Source organism: Protopterus annectens, chromosome 2.part0 (genome assembly GCF_019279795.1).
Source record: "Protopterus annectens isolate FY-2018-M chromosome 2.part0, PAN1.0, whole genome shotgun sequence".
Taxonomy (NCBI): Eukaryota; Metazoa; Chordata; order Ceratodontiformes; family Protopteridae; genus Protopterus; species Protopterus annectens.
Window position 1 is genome coordinate 1,676,584,125 of NC_056728.1, and position 25,687 is coordinate 1,676,609,811.

General features: G+C 37.0%; 1 protein-coding gene across 1 annotated transcript in view; it reads right to left on the reverse strand.

Annotated features, from left to right (window-relative positions):
* FHAD1 (forkhead associated phosphopeptide binding domain 1) overlaps positions 1 to 25,687 on the reverse strand; it is a gene marked incomplete at its 5' end in the record, with an annotated part of 2,130,934 nt that overhangs the window by 314,628 nt on the left and 1,790,619 nt on the right. Inside the window, one exon of the mRNA XM_044060429.1 lies at positions 23,977 to 24,197. Coding sequence (XP_043916364.1) covers positions 23,977 to 24,197 — 221 coding nt within the window. The remainder of the gene's footprint in view (positions 1 to 23,976; positions 24,198 to 25,687) is intronic.

Sequence of the window (25,687 nt, forward strand, 5' to 3'; positions counted from 1 at the left end):
GGATGTTAAACAGCATCACACTGGTTAAAAGGCAATGAAGTATTGTCTTCAAACTGTAAGAATGAGCTTTAAAATTTACTCAGATTTTCTTATCAGTACATTTGCTAAGACTGCTGAACAACTAGGCCTTCAGATGCTGGAAAAGCTAAATGGAGTAATCATTTAGTTTGGGTGGGAAACCGAAGTAAGAAAAGCCTGAGTTATTCTGTTTTAAAGAAAGGCTGTTATCTAATGGTGTCATTTCAGAATGTCAAAAACCATATGGCCGAGACCATATGATCGACATTCGAAATGTCGACCATACAAAAAAAAAAAAAAAAAAAAACACAACAAAATCTTACCTTCACGCTCCACCCCACCAACCCCCCCAGAACTTAAATATTTCAACTCCGAAATCGCAATACAGTGTGGAAGATGGAAATCTTTCCATTCCACACTGTTTGCAGATGCCGGTTCTGCATAGTCGACATTTCGAATGTCGATCATATGGTCTCGGCCATATGGTCTTCGACATTCTGAAATGACCATGTGAAGGGGACCCATATATGTATGTATATATATATATATATATATATATATATATATATATATATATATGTATAAATTATGTAACAATTATCCTTATAATGTACATTTCTATCTTCCTGCTGTGTAAATAATTTAAGTTCGAAGAGGCTATTTTAGCTTACAAGAAGGTAAGAAAATGAGATCTGCTTTTTAATCTTTTTTACATTTAGTGGTAGCTTTAAGATTGGAGGCATTGGAGGAAATTCATACAGAAGACTCTGATTTAAAGAAATGGAAAATGTTTCGGTCACATGACAAGCTTTGGGGAAGCCTGGAGCAAAAGGAAACTTAGTGATTCAGATGACAAATGAGCTTAAATACTCTTGTATGATCATATATTTCTGTTATTCTGAGGAAAATCTTTTTATCCAGTTTTATGTCATGGAAGTCAAGGCTAGTCTGGTGAGGAGATAAGAGCTGGTACCACCATGTTTTTGATCCACATCCTTTGCAGCTCTTGAGTCCAAAGATGATATGAAGTTTATTAGGGCTAAGAAAAAATATTCAGTATTTATTTGAGGCTGATGTTGTGTTCCTGCATGGTGGAAGTTACAGTCTTTGCACTAAAGACGGACTTACAAAATGCAGTCCAAAGAGTATAAATTAAGCTTCAGATATGATATCAGAATTACAAAAAAGTACTATCCACTGGACATCAAGCTGCTTGTGTTTCCTCAGAAATCCCTTTACCAGGTACTCTAATTTAACAGATTGCTGTACTATCACTGTACCTTTCTCATGTGTAATATGGCATTGGAATCCATGTTGATCAAAGATGTATAGCCCAAAAGTATTTTATAGTAATATAGTCAATGAGCTAATCAAATTTTCTCAAAGAATGCAACTTGTTTTACCTTATGTTACGAAGATAGCTCACAGTACAGCAGAAAAAACATAGAATGGGGTCAATTGATACTTGCTAACAAGTCTATGGATTCTTCTCTTTAAATAACTTCTGAGGGAATAAAAGTATCTGTCAGAAAGTAAAGTATTACTACTTTTAAGTGGACGCACTAACCCCATCCCACTTCTGGACTTGATTTGACAAAATTAGTCATCAGTCAGTCAGTCAATTTTATTTGCGTATCTATTAGACTTAAGACAATAAAACATGATATAGACAATAACTAAATAACATTACAGGTAAATAAAATAAATAAAAAATCTAACCTTGGGGATTACAGGTACTTGAGTTTAAAGGGTTCCTATCACGTAGTCAAACTTTTACAAGTTCGAACCACATATGGTCGAGACCATACGTTCGAATTTGTAAAAGTTTGAGCATTTGAATGGAAATTTCCATAAATAGAGGTTTCCATTCACTTCAATGTCCTGCGATCTTGGGGTTGGTATATTTCAATAGCGGGGGGTGTGGGGGGCCCTGCCCCTATGGAGGGGTCCAGGAGGGCTTGCCCCCCTATTTAAAACAAGTTTTTGTTTTGTGCATTGTGTTGTTATTATTTTAGATACTCGAAGTTCTGTAACTTCGAACATAATGGTTCGACTATTGGGTGTTCGGAATTAAGGAACATTGACTATCTAATATAGATCCGAGTTTAAAAGGGTCTCAGGAAGCATGATAGAGAAGGTATGTTTTTTCGTACTGCTACCTAAAACACGGTATACAAGTGCACTCATTATGCTATCATGGCAGAGAATCCAACAGGTGGGAGCCACAGTAAATAAAAGACTCAAGTCCAAAAGAGTCAGTCTTAAACCTGGGTATCACCTACAGCCCCACAGGTAGATTAGCAGAGGGAACAGGAAGGCCAGTAGATCACCAACAGCTCCTTCAAACAGGATGTTTCAGCAGGATATCTAAAAGTCAGAAATGTCTGCAAGTGAAATAATAAAATACTCTTGAAAGAGAGCCAGGTTAGATTAAGCTAATGTCTTCAAGTGATTAAAATATTTGGGAGATTAAAGCCCACTGCATCTGTGACCATCCCACAAACATGTTTGCAGCCAGTGACATCTCAGTGCTGCATGTGACTATAGTCTGATACATTTCTTACCAGGCTTGCTCTCTCTTAGCCAGCAGTATAACCTAGTAGCACTGTGAAGACACGGGCAATGACATATAGTCATTTAGAGAAGAAGAGTCGATAAGAAAGATAACGCTGTCTGCTATGTTTACTCTAGGCTTTAGAAATAAATGGTTTTGCTTTTGTTGCAGTTGTAATCAGGGAAGAAGCATCTGCAAATGATCATCTAGAATCTTTAGCTTATCTTCTATACAACTACACAATTTTCAAACTAGCTCTAAAATGGCAAAAAGAAGCATTTTAAACTCGTGGCACATGACCATCTTTAAGGACATACAAAAGACAAAGTCACATTGCGAGCAGTGTAATGTTTAACATTTTTAAAGTTCCTCAAACTGAAATTTGTGATGATGTTGTGAAGAAAGTCGATGAAGTAAACAATAAACTTGAAAATAAATAAATAAGGATAGGCTGCTAGTGATTAGTTGAGTCCAGAGATTTCACAAAGGAAACGTCTAAGTAGGAAAAATGGTGTGGATGAGCAGCCAGTCTGTATACTTAACCTAATATATGCGATGCTGTAACACTAATGATAGTGCAATAGCTTCTAATGCATAACAGGTGTGATCTAACAGCTCGACACAGATTAATGTCCATGGTGAAAACCAAAACGTAAAGGTAGATAAAGTACGCAGTATGCAACATCAGAGATTTGCCTTCTTAAATGACAATTATGGTTAAAGTCTCTAAAAAACAAAATAAGCATTAACAGCCATAACTGAGAATATAAGCACTGCATTGAAGAGTTGTTTCATCAACATGTTGGAAAGCCCACACAGCTGATTGAAAATAATCAGATTGAACTGTACCAGTTTTTCTTAAAACAAGATGGCGGTACAGTGAGAAATGGGAAATTTGCCCTTTCTCCACCGCAGTATGATCTCAGAGTTGGTATATATATTTAGCAAGGTGTGTGTGAATTTCTGTTTTCTTTGTTTATTGCTTGATTTATAGTTACAAGTAATTTTAAAATATGGTGGCAATCCTTTTCATTCAATGTTAAACATGTGATTTGCAGCCTATTGACAGACATACTACCACCATTTGATTATTCTATGGTGGGCCAATGCAAGTATAAAAGCACAAGATTCAAAAACAACAACAAAAAAGAGCCATCACCTCAGGTCATCTAGCTTCAGAAAATGCTAAATCGACCAGTTATTTTTCAAACTACACAAGAAAGCTGTTTTGTTCTGATTTATCTTCCAAAGAATTAGGCTGCAGATACAGTGCTGGCAATTTTTCTTAAAATGCTTCTTTGAAGTGACAACATGTCAAAGAAATAATAATATTTTTCTGAAATGTAAGATTTAGCTTGGCAGGAGACTACTTTGTCTGATTATCAAGACATGCTTACATCTCGGAAGCCAGGCAGGGAGAGTGGCACATATTAATTTACTTATTTCATAAGATAACCCCTTCTGCATTAAAACAAAATTACACTCATTGCATATGAAGTACCTCTTGAATAATCAAGATTCCCAAAATAGTGTGCTTATATTCACTAGTGCCACTTGCACCTACTCCTCCATATTTATTCATTTCAGATCCACTTACAAATCAATCTTTGATTTGCTTCTGAGCAGTGTACTGAGAAGAAGCCCTTCAGCTACATTTAGGAATAGTGGTCCAATGTGAAATAGGATAGCAAGTTTTAAAGATTCAGGGCAGTGGGAGCCATCTCCTCAGTGCTCTGTGAATGAAAAACCGAGTAGGTATCTGGAGAACAAAATCAGACTGCAGACTGTATTATTCACTCTTAAGAATACATACAGTTAGATATGTTTCAAATTATTTTTACCCAAAAGAGCAGTAATAAAAAACACAATTTCTATGTGGAACTAGGGACTAAATTATCCATTTTGAAATGATTCTAGTGGTATCTCACTGACCACATGTGTGCATGCATGCTTTGAGTGAGGCTGCTAATCTTAATTTTTTCTTTTATTTAGTTATGGAGCAAAAAAACATTGCCACAGTGTACAGCTAAAAAAAAAAAAAAAAAAAAAAAAAAATAAAATATATATATATATATATATATATATATATATATATATATAAAATGCATATTTATATCTATATCTAATATATATATATATATATATATATATACACACATTTACACATTTATGTGGATTCTTCATTATCATTGACAGAAGACCAGCTTGCATTTAGAGCCAATTTAATTTTAAATAACACATATAATACTATTAATTCATTGTTATTGTATTTTAAAAACAGGGTACAACTGTTAATTATGTACACACACACTGTTTTTTGTTGGTTGCATGCAGTGAGGATTTTAGGTGCTCATACATAGTTTAGTGTTGGTGTTTCCAATGCTGATCTTTTGCAGTCGACTTTCTTGCTGTCAACATTGTGGTGTGTCGACCTAGTGAGGCAGACCCACTAGGTCTTTCAGGTGAATCTCCTCTTTCCATCATTCTTGACAAAGCTAATTCTTTCTTTTCAGAAAGTATTGCTTGATTTGCTGTTGTCTAACCTAACTTCAGAATATCTCGCTAAATATTTCATCCATAAATCAGCAGGGTGTAATTTTTAGTTTCCTCTCAAGTGTTTGGCAGTGCCCTATATAGATGCAGACACCTTGAGTTGACATTTTTCATATAACAGCACCCTTGAAATATTCAATACCTAATTGCATGCAGGACAACTCGTTTGCAGTGACAAGTACTCCCTACAGAGTTTAAAAAACAGATACTCCTGACATTGCTTTATATTCCCACTCCAACCATTTAATCAATAAAAAGGGTCTGTTGCCATGGATATGAACTTTCCCACTGCTATCTCTGTTACCAGCTTGGTGGATATGGACACCTTGAGGCAATGCAGAAATTACCTTATGTTTACTGGCAACCAGTTAATTCTTAAACAAACAGGTAAGGTATGTGAGGACTGTATTTACACAATGTCACTGGTGGCAAAGCTCTCACATACAAGCACTCCTAATGTCAATCAGGTTGTCAGTAGTACACATGCTGCACCCATCACACAAAATTCAAAGCGGACACATAGATCCACATACTTCTACCCCTCTACTTCTAAGCCCATAAGGTAGGCCACCACACAATCCAACATTCTGGTCACTGCAGTCTTCATTGTGAGGCACACTGATGTCCCTCTCACCAGGCTGAGTAAGGAGACAGTCACAGTCAGTTGCTTCTCATTGGCCAGGATCCACCACATTATGCACACACTCAGGTCACAGGACCATAAGTACTAGTATGACTCTGTCATAGTCCAGGTAGGTATAAATGAGCTGAGACGTACCTCCCCAGACTATATGAAATGAGACATCATGGAGATTTTGGAATATGTGTCCCAGGCTGGTATGAGCCTAGCACTGAGCAGTATTTAACCTTTTTCAAGTATGATGCCACAATACGAACAAAAGATGACTGACTTTAATAATTGGCTTAGTTTCTGGTGTCATTCTAAGGGGGTGCAATATTTGTCAGCATGGAAGGAAATGGTCAACAGACCACACTGCTTTGCCAGGGATAGTCTGCATCTCTCCTCTCCAGGCTTTTGTATATTAGCTAAAACACTGTCCCCCCCCCCCCCCCATTAGTGCCTTTTGTAGGCAATGCCAAACTGAAAGTACTTAGCAAATCAAAACCAAGAAAATGTAAAGGTGTTACTGCTCAATGCTAGGAATCTAAATAAAAAAACTCCACTCCCTACAAGCTCTCCTCACCTTAGAGAATACTGACTTCTCAGTGGTCACTGAAACATGGTTAAAGCTGCAGAAATCTTACTAGCAGTGCAAGGCTATGATGCCTTCCACACATTTAGACCAGCTACTGCACAGACAGGAGCTAAAGGTGGGGGTGTCTCAATTTACATCAAAAATAAATATACCTCAAGGATGGTCAAACAGGACAATGCACTTGAGCTTCTTTATGTTCAAATCACCACAGGCAAAATCCCATGCCACTTTCTTACAAGCTATAGGTCCCCCTCTATGGCCCGGGAATCCCATAAGGTGTATTTAAACTTATTGATAACACTCACCATCTAACCCAATACATTATTCATGGGCAACTTTAATTACCCCACTATTAACTGTCATATATGAGACCAAACATACAGGCAGAGAGATTCCTGTAGTTTGTAAACACAGACTCCCTGGACGAAATTGTCAGTACGCTAAACAGGGGTGCAACCGTACTAGATCTGGTCCTCTGTAATATGGGAGAGTGCTGCACACCCCCTAGTGTAATGTCTTCTCTGGTAAAGTCAGACGCAAAATAGTCTCCTTTGAACTAAAATTAAAATCTGGAACTCCAGCTAACCCTGGAATATTCAGGAAGTACTCCAAGTCTAACTTCCTACTATTAAGTGGTAACCTGGAAAAACTTCAAGCCCTCATAAACCCTGGAACTGTTCACAGAAACCCTATACTAACATGTTAATAGCTGCATAGAGGCAGCTGTACCCACCAGGAAGAAGTACAGAACTAACTTAAGAAACAAGCCACCCTGGTGAAATCATGCCATCAAAAGGCTGCATAACAGGAGGAAGAAAATTGTGGCAAAAATTAGGAAGTGCATCACCCAGCATGATAAAAGTACTCTCATCAAACTAAACAAACAACTTAGGGGACAAATAAATTCTACCAAAGCCAAATATGAGGTAAATTTGGCCTCTCAGGCCAAGGACAGCCACAAGGCATTCTTTAGCTACTTCTGCAACATCAAAGCAATACACAACAGTGTGCAGACCTATACTGAGATGGAATATATAGCAAATCTACTGGCCGACAAATTCAGCTCCAACTTTACTCCTCTCTTCCCCTCAACCTTCCCTCAGGAAGTGCCATCTCATATAACTCCCCCTGCTATCAATAGGGAACAGGTCCTTAATGCTCTCTCTAAGACCAAGAACACTGCATCAGTGGGATGAGACAATATCCCAGGGTGCTTTCTAAATAGCATGAAACATGACCGATCATCCCCCCTGAAATTTGTGTTTAATTGTAGCCACCAAACAGGTGTTTTGCTTCATGAATTGAGAACAGCAATAGTCATCACCTCTGCACAAAGGTGGGCCATCTACAGGCTCTTAAGTCTCACAAGTCTCATATGCAAAGCCATGGAAATAATTATCATGGAAATAATCAGTAATGACATAGGAAACCTCCAGACACTGGACCCACCCCAGTTTGGTTTCATTAAGGGTAGATCATGCCTACTCAACCTGGATGACTTCTTTGAGAAGGTCACCAAAGCAATGGATGAGGGCAAAATGGTTGACACTGCCTAGCTTGACCTGGCCAAGGAATTTGACACAGTATCCCACTCAGGCACTGTTGATAAACTCAAGAGGTTAGTTATAAACCCTTATGCTGGATAGGCAGCTGGCTCACAGACAGGACCCAGGAAGTTAGAACTGGGGAGTCCACTTTTACAAAAGGCCAGTCACAAGTGCAGCCCCACAGGGATTGGTCCTGAGACCACTCCTTTTTAGCATTTACTTCTCTGAAGTTAAGGCCAATGTCAATGGCCTTTGGCTGACTATATTTGCAGATGGTTTCAGATTAGGAGCAGTCATTGAATCCTCTACTGACACAAATGTTTTCCAAGAGGGCTGACACAGACAAATAACTGGTGTCAGAGCCATGGACTAAAAATAAATGCCAAGAAATGCATAATACTATCATTCGGGAAGTCATCCACCCCTGGTACCTATCATCGTGACAACACACCTCTAACAACTGAGCCAGTAATGAGGGACTTGGGAACACACATAGACAGTAATGTAACCTTTGACCATCATGTGTCTACAGTAGTGAGGAAATCATTCTGTGTTGTGCAACTTATAAACAAAGGTATAACATCTAGCTCCAAAGACGTCATTGTTCCAATGTAGTCAGCATTCATCAGACCTGTCATTGAGTAGAATGGTCTTTTTGTATGTACTTAACCAGGCATATGCAACAATTGGAATGTCCACAGAGGTTCTTCACTTGAAGAATACAGGGCATAAGAAACATGTTCTATGCAGACTGCCTCAAGGCCCTATCCCTGTATTCTGTCTTCTACAGGCTGTTGTGGGGTGAGCTATGCCTGGCATACAAGGCACTGTCAGACTGCGCTCTGATGAGGCTCCTGTATATCCACAAAACAAACAGCACCAGAATTATCCATTCTAAAGACTTAAACCTTGCCTGTGATATAAATAGGAGCTGCTGAAGAGACAGGTATGTATCCCTGAGACTATCCCTTCTGTGGAATAGATTCCCCATCTATTTGAAGCAGAGTTCCTTCCTAGCCCAATTCAAGTGTAACCTGGACAATTGAATTAGGAAGAAGAAATTCATCCATGGTTTGGTGCCTATGCCTCTAATGGACACAGGCAGCCTGTAAATGGTTCATCTCTAAGGACCTTGCTTGTAAATGTTTCATCACCCAAACCCTGCTTACACTTATCAGAGGTAGCAGAACTTGTCAGAGATTTGTGATCCATGGCTAGGCTTAAAAAGGCCCTTGTGGTCATTAGCATAGTAAAAACATATGAGCCTATTTGAAACTGCAATAAAAACAAAAAGTAGAAGTACAAATAATACTTAATTTAATTTTTCTTGCCAGAGATGGCTTCAGATGCAAGCAAAAACTCTCAAACTTTCTGGTGTCATTGCCAAAGAACAGTTCTGGATAACTGAGCCAAGACTCATGCAAATGTGAGGCTTACATACAATCAGAAAAAATAAAGTGTTAATCTAGTATGCCAGCAGGCCAGTCTGATAAGGACACAACAAGCTTTTCACCAGCAGTTTGCAGCTCAGATAGGTAAACCAGCCTTCTCCTGCCACAACAGTGCAGACTTTGACCATCATAATGTAAAATGACTGGTTTGGACCAAGGCCAAGTGTTAGGGAACCACAAAAATAGATGACTAAAAGCACTGAAAGCAGTAGGTATAGTGTAGTTACAGTACTACACATGCAGAACAGCAGCCCTTACATCAGTAGAAAAATGCAACTTAAAACTCTAAGCAAGTGAAGGAAAAATAATAAACAGAGCAGAAACATTTGAGAATGCAATGAAAACAAGCAAGACACTGCAAAATAATACTTAATTTCATTTTCTTGGCAAGTATGGCTTCAGATGCAAGCAAAAATTTTCAAACTGTCTGGCGTCCTCACCAAACTAAGAGCAGCTTTGGATAACTGAGCCAAGACTCCTGTGAATGGGAGGATTATATACAAGCATAAAAAACAAGTTTTAATCTAGGTATAACCAAAGGCAAATCAGGCTAGCACACAGTAATAAAGGGAATATTGAAGCTTTTTCAGAAACTTTAACATAATGTTTTAGTGGGGGATGGAGCGGACACAGAATACAACTTTAAGAAGGTAAAAGATAAGTAGAATATAAAAGCACTGAAGCATAAGCTGGAGCAGAGACAATTCTCTCACTATTGACCTTCTACTACAGTTTAAGGTGCCAGACTATGCAGAAATGTACCAGTAACGCTGTTTATAAAAAATGTAATAATAAAGGACAAGGCTCAAAATCACATTTGAGTACAAAGTTTTGCCATAGCTGTGAATTAAACTACAATACTAGGCGATATTGTACTTGAGGGCCTCACCAGATGCGCAGTAGCAAGCCCCACCCAAAACCCGCCTCCATGCTATTTCGTAATAGGCACTAATGAATATGCATTCCCTCAATAGCGACACTAGCATATGTTTCTAGTATGTAGAATCTAGTGTTCATATCCATAACGTCCAATAAACCAATATAGTTTATATAGTTATGTTGTTTGATACTTTATACTGTGCGATGTTACTGATAGTTCTAATTCTTAAAGACTATCTGACAGTGCTGACTTTATTGTTTCTCCGAGTAAAATATCGCCATAAATTTCTAAGTTTAAGAGCAATATTTAAAACAATTGCCCTTATTTTGGATGGCCTTTGTCCCACTTTTTTTATGGCTTTGTCCAGATTTCTTGCTCTAAAAGGATGAGCGGTATATGCGTGTCATTATTTATTGAATTCAACCCTCACCGGTTTGCAGAAAACCACCAATTTTATGAGGAAAAGACCAAAAATAGGCAGAAATCTGGACAGTTGAGAAGTACGAGTCCACTACGAAAACACATGGGAAGGTGCAGTGACTATGACAATCCAGCACAATAGGGGTTGCTATCCATGTTCCAAGAAAGTGTTACAACTTTTGAAGTAATGTCTTTTTCTGTCAGCGTTTTTTATACATCGTAGCAAACGTCACAAAAGTATTGAGTGTGACTTTGTTCTCACTTTTATAAAACTAGGAACAAGCTTGAAGGGGCAGACTTATTTCTAGGAAAATGGACGATGATCATCATTTGTATTTAGTTTGTGTGTATGTAACGGTTGTGGATTTAATGCACATATGATTATTAACCTTAATCTGTAAGGAGAAGAAACTAGGGCTATCAGCTGATTAGAATGCCATGTCAATCATGGCTCATTACATATGCAGACCTGGTCGTCAATCATTCGTGACACGCCCACTTTTGCGCGAAACGCAAGGTGAGGCCTTCAAGTACAATATCACTCAATACTATGGACCAGCAGGGTTTAAAACACAAATGGATACCTTTTATAAGTATTTCTGCTTGTGGAAAGTGAAGTGCAGAAAATTACAGAAGCACAGTCTTCCCACAACTACTAATAAAAATACAAGACTAACGTCCCAGAACAAACTTAAAATGCAAACAGATAGAACAGATTAGAAAAGTACAAAATATTATTAACACACAGATCACTAAATGCAACTAAAATATTTAAGGGGAATTGAAATTATTAAAATAATTTAATTATCTTTCCTTTTTTTTTTTTTGAAAAGTTACTTACTCACAGCAGGAGCGGCCTTAGGTCAACTGCTGCCCTAGGCAAAAGGGCTCCACGGCGCCCCCCACCACAATACCTAGTGCCCCCATCCTGATCTACCTACATTAAATAAATACTGAAAAAACGTCCCTGCTAGAGCGGTGCCCTAGGCGACTGCCTAGTTGGCCTATGCCTAAGGCTGGCTATGACTCACAGTTCCACACCTCTCCAAGTCTTGGATAAAAGACAGTGGGTGGGGGGTAGCTCTGTGCTGGAAATCAGAGCTAGCTAGACAGCATTCCAATCAAATCAAGGCAATATTGGAGCGCTTTCAGGAACTTTAGCTTAATGTGTTAGTGGGGGATGGGGCAGACACAGGATGCAACTTTAAGCAGCAACATATAAGCAGAATATAAAAGCAATGAATCACAAACTGGAGCAGAGACAATTCTTTTATTATTGGCCTTCTACTACAGTTTAAGGCACCAGTCTTTGCAGAAATTTACCAGTAACACTGTTTATGGCAAAATGCAATAATAAATGGGCTCAAAATCTGACAGGAGTACATAGTTCTGCCACAACTGTGAATTAAACTACAAACACAATCTTCCCACAACAGCTAACAAAAATACAAAACTAAGGTTCCAGAACAAATTTAAGAAATGCAAACAGATGAAACAGGACATAAAAGCGCAAAGTATTACTACCACACAGGTCACTAAGAGCAACTCAAATATTTAAGCAGAATTGAAATCATTAAAATAATTTAATTCTCAGTCCTTTTTTTGAAAAGCCACAGTTCCATGCCTCTCCTAATCTTGTTTCATCACTTACAGTCAGTTTCATTCATAAGCAACAGCTCCAAACTTCAGACATCCTGTCATCAGTTAACATCATTTACAGTTTCAAATACAAATAACAGTTGCATGGGTTGTATATTAATGCATTTTTTAAATACAGGGAAGTATATGCAGTGCACTATCATCAGTATACATAAATTGTCAGGTTTTATATAAGAATATTTGTCCCAATAAAGACTTGCCCAAAATCTAGGGAATATGAAGATAAGATATAGAGTTACAGTAACCAAAGAAGGGAAGGAGGGCAGGAGGCACAAGGGAGATAAAGGTGATGAGATGATAAAGGAGGGTATAGTTGTGCAGCAGAGAGTTATGGCATGGATCCATACAGCTATATCAATACAATTTTAACTAGGCATGGTGCAGGTGGATAGCCATTTATCAATCAGGTGTTGTTTCAGTTGGCATTTAAAGTCTTTTAGGTTGCGGACTGTTATTAAGTGGAGTGGGATGGTATTACAACTATTAGCAATGCAGTGTAAATGCAGGGAGTATCCTGCATTCTTGTTAGGTTTAGTTGTGGAGAGTAATGATTTGTTAGTGGAGAGCAGAGGTCTCTTAGTAGTATAGGGTTGAATGAAGTGAAGAGATGGGAAGTTTTGGGGGTTGTGCAGTAGTTTGAAGGTTATAATTATTTGTAAGTACAACAGAGAATTATTTAGTTTGATCCAGTTTGGTTGTTTGAGAGAGAAACAGTGATGTAGTCTATATTGCTGGCTGCGTATTTGGCTACTTTATTGTAGCATTGTTCTAGTTTGGCTCATACGAAGGACTTGAATTTGGTTTGTATAGGAGAGGAATATAATAGGGTGGGGAGTAGGAAAGAAGTGGTTTGTCTAGCAGAGTCAGTAAGGTAGTATAATCTATAGAGGCAGCCTAGCTGTTGGCCTGTCTTCTTTATGGCTTACTGAAGGGGGAGATTAATTTTCATGTGGTCCTCTAGAATCACACCTACTAGTGTGGTGAAGGATACCAGTTCTGTATTGGTCTTGTTGGATTACAGTATACTATAGTTAGTTTTTGGAAGCTGAGGGAGTTGAAGGTGAAAAGTAGCAGTTTGTTTTGATTTAGTAGGAGTTGTGAGTTGTAGAGACAATCTTTTATGGAGGAGCAGGATTTCTGAGTGAATGTCTGGAGCCTCGTTCGTGTCTTAGCAGCACATATTAGAGTGGAGTCATCTGTATATTTTACTATGCTGGTCTCTTTGGCTGCTGTATTTAGGTCATTAATAAATAAATTAAATAGTAGCAGTCTTAGGGTTCAGCCTTAGGTGATTCAGATGGATATAGGAAGAAAAGAGAAGAAATCATCTTGCCATTCCACTACCTGGGACCTGTTAGTGAAGTAACTAAGAAACTAGTTATAAGTGAGGAGGGTGATAGCCCATAGGAAGAGAATTTAGTTTGAAGAATTTGATGACTGACTGTGTTAAATGCCTTGGATAGATCCAGAAATAGGGTTGAGGTTAGAAGACCTGAATTTCTACTGTGATTTATTAAATCTGTTAGCATTAGAAGGGCAGTGGTTGTACTGTGATTGGGTCTGAAACCATGCTGTGAGGGAGAGAGAAGTTTATGAGAATATATGTATTAAGTTGAGAGTGAATCCATCTTTCAATGATTTTGGAAAAAGGTGAGAGAATGGAGATTGCTCTATAGTTAGAGAGTTTGTCTGATGAGCTGCTTTTATGAAGGGGTGTTATACGGGATTTTTTCCATTAGATAAGGACACAGTTTTCTTGGATAGAGCAGTTTATTAGAATCAAGACAGGATATGCAAGGCTGTCTGCAGTGAGTTTGAGGTATTCAGGTGGAAAATGGTCAGGGGGCAGTGTTTGTTGTCTTTAGGATGCATAGGTATTTTTTAATTGCAGGTGTTGGCAGTGGAGCGAGTGTGAAGGTCAGTTATGGTTTCAATGACTGCTGGATTTGTAGTAGTTTTATATTGTAGGAGGGTGGCTGCTATATTTATAAAATGTGAGTTAAACTGTGTAGCAAGCCTTTGTGAGTTATTAATTGGGGATGGGCTGCGTTGGGTTGACTTTCTATGGCTGAGCAATGTATTTATTGATTTATAGAAGTTTTGTGGATTGTTTGATGATGACTTTTGGGTATTGCTATAACAAACTTTTTTGTCCTGTTTTCTGCATTGTTTGCTACAGTTTGAGACTTGGTTAGTAGCAATGACTATCAGGCTTTATCTCTAAGTTGTATGAGCTGCTTTGTTGTTTAGTTAGCTAAGATGCTGATTTGTTTTTAACTCCTTTGGTTCTTAATGGTGCTTCCTCTGTCAAGATATTTAGAAATATTGTATTAAATGTGTTTACTGCTTCACCAAGAGGAAGAGTTTTATGTGAAGCCCAGTTGATCTGAAGCAAGCTGAAAGTAAAACATTCTTTATTGAAATTACTGTGGTTTCTGACTGTGTTATAGTGATGAATCTTGTGGGGCTACTTGGAGTATCTTATTATGTAGCTTAGCTGGTGGTCACGTAGGCTGCTGAGTATGGTGCAATTTGTGGTAATACTGTTTGGGATGGCTATTAGAATACAGTCTAGGATGGATTCTTTAGATGTGGCTTTGGTAATTCTAGTTAGAATATTGATCAGTTGAGATAAGATGTATACCAGAATTAAATTTTTTTGTTTTTTTAGGGCTATGTGTTGCCAGTCTATGGTAACATCACCTAGAAAAATGGTTTTGAGTGTGGTGTTGGCTGAGGTCTAGGAGAGGATCTCATCCATATTGAGAATGCTGTTACCAGGTGGTATGCACATACCTATGATGGCTAGAGATTTGTGAGTATTCAATATGAGGAGTGAGTTGAGAAGTTCAGTACTGTTGAAAGTGGGTATAGTATCATGGTAAGTGGACATAACTAAAACAATAATGTAGAAAACAGCAATTCCATCTGCTATTTGCTGGTTCTTTGTAGTATGAATTTATTATAAATTGGTGGGACTACTACTGTATCTTTGGTAATGGGCTTTAATCAGGTTTCTGTGGCTATGAACAGATCAGGGGAGTAGTGAGCTATACAGGCAGGAACTTCTGTGATTTTGTTATAGAGGCCTGTTAGGTTACTGTGTGGTATTTTTAATCTTAGACGGTTGGAGAGGTTTTGGGATATGTGGGGGCTGGTTTGGTATGGCCTGGGGTTAGATTAGTGGGTCTGGGATTGGGATGTATATTCACTCTCAGTTTTATTGACCGGTTAGCAGTGTGGCTATTGAAGAGTCACTTATATTTGGGCTTGAGTTTATACATGATTTTGGAGAATAGTAGGCCATGTGCTGCTTGCTTGTATTTCAGGGTACTAATGTAATTAATGTCGAGTAGGCTGCAGGAGATATTGGAGAAATGTGTTGTGATATTCTAGTTACAGAACTGTGTGGTAGGTGTAGGTAAGTCATAGTGGGAGAGAAACTTGTGATAGCTGGTTGAGAGTGTGAGTATAGTGAGAAATGCGTATAATACAAAAAGGAGTAGTGGCATATTTGGGAAGGATGTATAGACAGGTGATAGTGTGTGGAAGGAGGAGTGTGGAGGGGTGCAGTTATAGATAGTAGTGATTAATGGGAGGAATGGAGTAAAGCAAAGTGAGATGATAGGTAGGATTGATATGCTTGATAAGATTTGTGGTAAAAAGATGTTAAAACCTTTTTAAAGGACTTTTCCTGTGGTAAAATTGTGTTGCTTTACATTTGGGGACTAGGATAAGTGTTTAAATGCTTTTTACTGTATTTTGTAGAGGAAATGGCTACTGTTTTTACATCTCACCTGATTTACTGTCTATTGTTTGCTACGCTGCTCAGGGAATCAGGTATCTTTTTCAGCTTAACCATGGAAAAACTGAATATAAATATTTTTTGCAGGGGAAATGTCTCCTTGCCACACCCCCTCCCCCATGTGACTCCTATACATGGTAAACTTATATAGATACCACCTCCACAGTTACACAAACATAATGAAGTGAGAAATGTCCCAAAATAAAGGAATCATTGCCTGCATAGTCATAAAATGCAGACTGGTGGTAATTTCAATGGCTAATAGTCATTGGCATTTTGATTCTCAGTGTCTTGTGGCTCGGGCCTCTAATGCTTTAGGAATGGGAAGTCTGTGACCTTTAAAGAAGCTGCACAAGTAACAGCTGAACTTATCATCTGCTAGTTGTAGAAACTGAGTAGTTCAGCTTGTGCTTGAGTTGGAATATGGCAAGTAAGTATTATTAACAGTTTACCACAGGAGAGAGTAGATACTTGGGAATTTTAAAAATAGTCAAAGCATTAAAATTCTGCCTGAGAATTTGTGGAAGCAGAGTCTAAATCATAATAATTTTGCATAAACTGTATACCATCACCAAAGGAAACACCAACAGTCTCCTTAAGGGAAGCTGTTTGATCAAAGTAATACATTTCCTGACCCAAAATCTCAGCCCTCATAAGGGGATTAACAATACTGAATAAATGCCCCTGGGAAACTGTACTTGCATATTTAAAAGATGTCCTAGATCAAACAGAATAAACAGGGACTCTATGTAAAACTGTGTTAGCCTCTTGCTTTCATGAGACGGGGTTGTTTACTGGATGGCATTGTTTTTTGGCCATTTGATTGAACATTCTGGATATTCACTTTGGGACCCCTTTTCTTTCAATATTTTTTTCATGCTCCTTCTGCAGAGAATTCATGTGTTTGAGACCAACTATTCAGATGAAAGTCAAGTTGAAATGAGTTGAGCTGAGTCAATTGGAAATTCAGTACTGTCAAAATTCAGTATCAGGGAATATGGTGTGAAGGAATGGGATGAAAGCAGCTTAAAACATCAGAAAATGTATTCTGTGCTGTCAATAAATGAACTTGGAAAATCAGCCACTGGTGAAATAAAAGAATAAAAACTATACTTGCAAATCACAGTAACAGTCACAGCAGAATTAAATTGCCATCTCTTGAGCAAAAAACATGCTAATGAGGTAGCTAATAAGGGACAGAATGGCTAGAGTTGATAGACTGTATATCCCAAGACAGGACAGGAGGAAGGTACATATCCAGCCATCCTTTCTGAACTGTGTAAGATATTCATAAATATATTGCATAGTTCTGTACATGGGATGTGTGCATTGGCCCTTGTACATGCTCATAGCTGTAGCATTATTCATAAACCTTAATTGCTCTACAGATGTTGCAGCAGTTCTGCGAAATGCACAAAGTGTAAATGTGTAAAATACATAAACACCTGTGGCAATACACATGTAAGAAGGGCAATACATGCAGCTATATATCCGAGAAAGTCTACCTGTGATATCTTTCCCTCCTAAAACTAATAGCACAACACCACCTACCACAATGCACCTTCATCCTAGGGCCATTACCAAGATGATCCCCTATGTTGCAGTGTTTCAGTGTGTGTTATGTGCTTTATATGTTTTATGAAATTGCTGTTATCAACAGGAGACATCCTTAGAAGAAAACATGCAATTAGGTGATGCATGGGTGAAAGGTATACATAAGCATGAGTCTCAGGTGAAAAACTAAAAAATTCTAAAAATGTATAGTATCAGTATTCTAAGAAGTATCACAAATAAATAATTTTATCCCATCTGATAAATCTATTAACACCCAGCTAGTAAGCACATTACATTACATGGCCCATCTTATAATGATAACTTCTTACAGGATGTCTCCTCACATTCAAAAAGTATTTATAGGTTCATAAGTAAGTACTAGGCTAGCTGTCTTGCTGGCCATTTTAAGCCTAGCTAATTTCCCTCAAAGGTAAGAATCAAACCCTGTTAAACACCTTAACCTTTATGACAACCCGGACCCTACTTTATTTACTTATTTTCTTGGAAGGCTGGTATTCTATTCCTATAATATTGGGGCACAAGCCTAATTTCATCTTTAAAACTTCCCTGAATTTGAAAAATAAATTTGAATACAATACAGGTATATAAGCACAAGGAAGAACCAATGAAGGTACTAGGAAATGTGGTAGATGTAATCAGTGCTTTGCTATCATACAGAACAACTATATTATTCTTGAGAATGTTAATAAAACAAAGATATTTTTTAAGAAAGGGAACTGTAATACTAAATAGGTGATATATTTAGCTAAATGCAACACTTGTGCTGCATTCCATATAGGGAAAACCTATAGAGCTTTTAAAAACAGGATATATGAACATCTTTATAATATAAGGAGAAAGGATAAAAATAGTGTCTATATAGACATATAGAATCTAATCCTACTTGCTCTGCTTTAAGGTTTGGCATTGTGGGAATAGTTATATCACAGACCAGGAGGGGAAATATAAAAGCTATTTTGAAAAAGAGAGAGGTGAGATGGCAGTTGCTGTTAAATGCAACATGTACCCCTGGTATTAATGATAATATTACTATTACACCTGTGTTGGAATTAAGACAATAGTAGATATAATAATATGTATACAAGTATATCATCGTCATAAACATGTCACACTATTATATATGTATTATATATATAGGTAAAGTTTCAGCTTATCATCTTATAGTATGTTTAACACATAAATACATGTTTTTGGTATTAGGTTTTTAACATTTTTTATGAATAACAGTTATTCATACAGTTTATTTATTTTAGTGTTTTATATTTGCAGTATTTTAGAACTGGGACTCATATATGGTAGTTTTTTACTGCTGCTTTAAGCTAATGAAGTAGTTGCTGTTAATTAATGAATTAATTGGCTTTAAAATGGTATAAATATCAGTGAAGAAGTTTTTTTAATTGATTCTGATGAAGTCTATGATGCAGTAGACTAAAGCGCTAAATCTTATGGAGTTCTTGATGTGAATAGACTGCTCATTTTTAAAAATACACTGAGTGGACTGCTGTGGCTTTGGTGTGCTTGGGAATCCAGTGCCTGGTGTTTTGCCTATTACGTTTTACTATTCATTTTTTGATCTAGCTGATTAGTTAATTTCCTAACTAACTAAAGGACACCGTTCCTGATCTAAATTAAATTACTACAACAGAGCAAAGGCAGGCTTACAGTTCTTTGTGAGTCCTTTGTTGGTATCCACTGCACAGTACATCTGTTATCAACTGACAAGTGACTTCAACAGGTGCTTTTATAGACTAGCCTGTCAGCTGTTCCCAGTTCTAATTTTCATTTCATATTTTTAAATTCAACCAACAGCTGTTTTCTAAAAGTTCCTTCCTGTATTCCAGCTTCTGACAGTAACATGCAGCAATTGTCAACATTGCGATGACATCATCTGCTGATCAGCTGAATCTGAGACAGTTTGCCTTTTGAATATCTATTCACAAACATGCACAGTTAGAAATGTAGAAGGACACTGTTTAAGTCTTTAAAACATTCTGTTCAAAGAGATCATAAATCAACATGTAAGAACTTATTTACGATATCATAGTTAGTCGTGCTGGCATACAGTACACAGAACAATCTGAAATTATAGACAAAACTTCAGCCAGGCATGCTAGCACAAATGACAGTGTTTAATTTCTTCACACCCTCCCCTCCATGACTCAAGCATGGTTTTCAAGTGATCCTTGAAAAATTACGCTTCAGAAAAATGAGTATGTCTGGGAATATCAACCCACTCCTCTCCTGTGCAATCCATTTGCATTCGCATTATTAGCCCCAATGCAGGATTTTTCTCCTTCTGAGGAAACTTGGCTGGGCACAGCCCCCACCTTACAATCTGAAGAATCCACTTGCACAACAAGTGCTTCACTATAATCTGGGCTGGCCAACACAGGAGTTCCTCCCAAAATCATTTTAAGTTTTTGGAATGCCTGATCACAGTCTTTGCACACTACTTTATCTGGTTTATTTTTCCTAGTTGGGTCAGTAAGGGGTTCAGCCATTACACCACAACTGGATACACATTTTTTACAGTATCCAACTGTCCCTAGAAATGCTCTCACTTGCTTTTTAGCAACAGGAACTGGACACACTTGAATAGCTTCCACTTTGACAGGTTCTGGCCTAATCTTACCACTCCCCACTCTGTGTTTTAAGTAAGTGACATCTGCCATACCCACCTGACACTAACTGGGTTTAATGGTTAACTTTGCCCCTTTAAACTGGTTTGCAAATGCCTGTAGCATAGTCTTTAATGTAGAGTTTAACTTCTCCAAAAGATCATTAGTCTAGGGATGGTAGGGGATGTTCTTTAAATCTTTCACCCCACAACACTTCCAAAAACAAGTCAGCAGGTCTGATATGAAGTTGGCACCTTGGTCAGTCAGTATCTCCCTTGGAGAGCTACCCTGCTAAATTTCTAGCAAAGCATTTTCCATCTTCTTTACATCAACATCACCTGGAAAAGGAATATTAGGTACCATTACTAGAAGTGGCAGACTATAGGCTCTAGGCTCTACCAACTGCCATACTACCTTACCTTCCAGCCCTCCATTAGAAGTACACTTATTATTATACAAAACGTCAGCCAGGCACGCTACGACTGATGACAGTGTCTAATTTCTTCACATCATCAAAACTCAGTATAGTATATAAATTATCAGTGTTTCTACTCCTGGAAGCCTGCTAATTAGTAATAACAAGAGCATGGACATTTCTGTCTAGAAAATCGTCTAACCAACTTCACAACATTGAAGAAATAGCAAGATCTCCAAGCATGCTCTAGTAAAGAAAATATACAATTTAGTCATCCTGTTAAGATATCAAAGTGGAAACATGATTTATAGTCTGTACAGGAAGCTAATTACCTTCCAGTTGAAAATCTATAATTGGACAGTGTAAGTTGCAAGAATGGCAGCTTGAAACTATTGCTCCATTCCATGAAAAGCTAAATTCCCCATTTTGTTAAGTGGCATTATTCACTTGATCCTGCAAGCTCAGTTTAAATCTGCCCTCATTATACAATATAATAAAAGGATTGGTTTTAAATGAAGCAGCCATCTACCACACAATGAGCTGATACAAACCAGCCATCCCAAATAAGCAATGTTAAGTATGAAAAAAATGTGCAGTACACAGCATCCTCAAGATGCATAATTTTCTCTACTTGTATTAGAGTAAACAAGTACATGAGAAAGCATTTGCATACATATTGTAAATGTGAATGAGCAGTATATAATACATCCTCAAGATATTTAATTTTCTCCACTTGTATTATAATGAACAAGTACATAAGAAAGCATTTGCATGTGCATTGTAAATGTGTACCATCAATTAACTTTGCATAATATTAGTTTTAGCTGTTTACACTTCTGGCTGAGCATAGGCTAGAAATGTATCACCTTTTAGAATGACTTCTAATAAAGAATTCACTACATGTTGTGACTATTCTAAATTATTAGAATATACTGGCAATTCAAACACATGTGAAATAACCTTGTCTGTAACAGCAATAACTCATATATGTATTTGTAAAGCATTGGGTTTATGCTACAGTCTTAATGACCAGGTTCTGAAAATGCAGAACAGTTGAGAAGCAACATGAGCATGGGTAAAGGTCTTTGGCCAGTGGGGAAGAAAGCACTGCAGTAGCTCTGGCCAATGTGGATGGAAGCACTACAGTAATACTCATCTGCAAAGAATTACCTCAGCCAATAGCAGGACTTAATTATTTTGAGGATCTCTGGATATGCAGTTAAAACTAAGGATATCTGTTGACTCACTGATTTGCCTACTGTGCGACATTGATCATTTAACCAAAGATTGCTCCTGCGTTGCTCTGCAAAGGTACTGTATGTGTCAAGTGGGCCTACCTGGTTAACAAATGAGTATTATTATTATTATTATTATTATTATTATTATGTCATACACTTGTTGGGAGACATGCCCACTAATTATACTGAATAATATTCTTCCTCGCTATCTTGTCTTAGAAGAAATGATTCAAGCCCAACACGAAAAAGCCCTCTAGAGTTTATTCTTCTGGGAGTACAATTCTCATTTCTAAAAATGGGCTGTTTGTAGACAGTATCTGCTCTGTGGGAGGCAGTGCTTTTACAGAAACAGAAATTTATCAAAGACTTGTTATTTTAACCACAAATAGGACCTGGATAAATCAACTCCAAACTAAAATAATTTGTAAACTAAACAAATTGAAACTAAGTTAATCTAAACCAAAACTATAATAACTACTTTCATACAGACACTGAAGGTCTACGTCTCTGCAAGTAATGCTATTTAAAATTAGGTACCAGTAAGAGGGATGGAGAGGCTGGAATTTTTTTTTTTTTATTACAGTGTCCTGACATGTCTAGTTCTTCAACTTACAAGTGAGAATGAATGTAGAAAATTATCTGGCACAGCTGACTTTACTGTGTTACTGTCTTGTCATTCCTGATGGTTTACAGTTGCTCCTTAGCACTTCTGCTGCTCATAGAAGTTCTCTGTGATATATATTTCCCTACCATTATTGCATCTATACATCTTTCTCATTTCATTTGAATTTCACAACTTAATTATCAGTTGACTACCTTCTTGAAGAAATTTTCTTTGTTGTATTTCTCTATATTATATATACGGTTGAATATTATAAATGGAAAGTCAATTATTCTCTTCCTTAATTTAATGCCCTGTTGTGCTACTTCATTTAAATGTCACTCAAAGCAGACAGCAAAACTCTTTAATGTGGATTATAACTCCCTTTGCAAAAGAATATAATACTTCCCCACAGAGGCCAGCATTCTGCATGCTATCCCTAATTTTCTTTGTTCATAATGGGTTTAGCTACCTTCCTATCATTTTCTTAGATCAGTTTTAAAGACATGACCAGTTTCCCATGGTCTTTAAAACACCTTAGCATGAAGTCACTTCCACCAGTCAACTGTGTATGGCTTGAAGTCTGTCTTACATTGTCTTATTTGTTAAAAAAATATATTTTGGTCATCTTATATTACCTTGACCAATCTTACAAATACAATATAACTTACTTGGCATATGTTGTTATTCTTTTTCACTGTGAATGAAGAGAATCTGGTATTTTTGCTAGTTAGTAGTTAAATCATTGTTTTTCCCAACATCTAAGCATCATGATGTCAACAAGCTATTAGCTGATTCTAATACAGAATGTTCTCCTCTGCCTTTAGTTATGCAAAGGTATGACTTTACTAAAGACACAGAGTATACCATCCACTTATTATGCCTCCCTTCCTACCTTACTGAGCTAACTTCACAATACCATCACAATATTAAAGCCTTTAGGCCCTAGTCGAACAATGCAGTCCAAATTCATCTGATTGTCCTACTGTGTAAGAGCTCCGCTGTGCCTAATCTCAATCTGCATCATTATGACAATTAACTAGTCTGTTGCTTCTTCACTACATCTCCTCCTGCTCCCATGTTTAGCTTCCAACAGTGGAAATGCATCTCTGAAGGAGGTTTGGAAACACCAGAGAATGTAACTGTCATACATGGATGCTATCTGAGACACACTGGTGGAAACAAATGAAAGTTTTCCCCTGACATACACAGAAGGAAACCATGGAAAAAATGTATACAGATAATGATGGTTGAAAGTTTGGAAGGATCTCATATTTGCAAACTTCAGCACATCAGTTTGAGTATTAATGTTATAAAGACACTACTAAGGGTACACAATGGTGATAGCTTATGTTTCTGTTGTCTTATAAGGAACAAAATTAGATTTTTTAACCATTTTCCTCAATAATTACTTTAGTTTATTACCTTAGCTGTTCAAGATCATTCTCATATCCTGACAACAGAGTTTCCTTCCTCTCTAATTGGCTCTGTAGTTGTTTTATCCTGCTGCTTAGCAGCTCTAGGTCCTTTTGTCGATGTGTTCTGATTTTCATTCGCTCATCCCAGGGAACATGCATAAAGGATTGTGTTCCTGACAGCTCATTCACATTCAACAAATCAGACAGGGCATTAACCAAGTCCATGTACTGAAAAAAGAAAGACAAAATTTAATGCAGTAATACAAAGAAATTCAATTTACAACCTAGGGTGTGTAGAATATGATGTCAATATTATTATAAATTACCTGGAAATAATAAGAGGTGTAATGCACAACTGAAAACTTTGATTCACTCAGAAATATGGTTGAATACTATTTATCAACCCACATTCAGACAGGATGTCTGTAAATATAACATTGTACTCTCAAATGCCAAACTTGTGCTGCATTTCCTTCGGATGAGATATTCCATTTGGTTGAGTTGGTGGTAGCTCAGGTGGATGTAAAAGATCTCATAACATTTACCTAAAATAGTAGGGCTTACTTTATTTATGTACATTCTTTTCATCACAATTACTCACCATATTTATACCTTATATATACATACATAATATATACGTTATATCTTTACACACACTAATTGTTTACCCTCCCCATCCCTTCAACCACAACCATCTTCTTATTCCACCATTATTTCTTCATAATCTTTCCTTTTTATATAGTAGTTTTCCTCAATGTCTCTTCTATGCAGCAATAAATAAATAAATAAATAAATAAATAAATAAATAAATACATTTTTGTCTCATTTTTCAGTTTCCAGTTTACTCCCTTTTTATATTTCCCATATAGTATCATTCCATTCATATATCTTCCAACACATGACAGAATATTTTATTTTCTTTACAATCCAAAAATCAATGTTTTGATGTTTTTCCATGTGAATTATATAGCACATTCTTTCTTCTACTGTTTATACTTCATATTACTTTTAACAGGCAATCCATCCAGCATAAGTTGTTATAAAACATTCCCCAACTTCCTGAAATGACTCAAACCTTTTTTTTTCTTTCTCTTATTGCATTTTTAACATACTCTCTTAAGTTGCCCAAGGATCAATGTAACAATTTTCTTTCATTTTATATACCAACTCTTTATTTCTATTATCTCATTAACATCAATATTCCAACCTTTTCCTTTCCTTTCCTATTCTTTCCCTTCAAGATTTTCAATATATCTTTTCCTTTCATTTTTGCTAACTCTGTTCCACACATCCTTATACTTTTCAAATAGCATTTGTATTATGGAATGCCTTTCATAAATGTACCAAAAAGAATAGATACATTCTAGAGGATGAAGTTTAGTTTAGCGTTTTCATCACAATCAGAGTAGCCTTCATCAAAATAAAGGCACTGACACATACACATTTAAATATACAACCAGTCAATCAAAACATAATTATCAATCCACAAACATCCAATAGAATTGCAGAATGAATAAATAATAATACACCTAATTAAACTTGATCACATGAATCCCTTTTAACAACTTAAAGTTACAGCATGTCAACCCTCCTTTTTAACTCTTGCATAAAGTTTATCCTTTTTTATCTCCAATTTTCACCTTCTGTTTCTGTTCTACAGGTTTGTAATACTGCATTCACTATCATCATAAACAACTACATACTCTAAGGACAGCCTT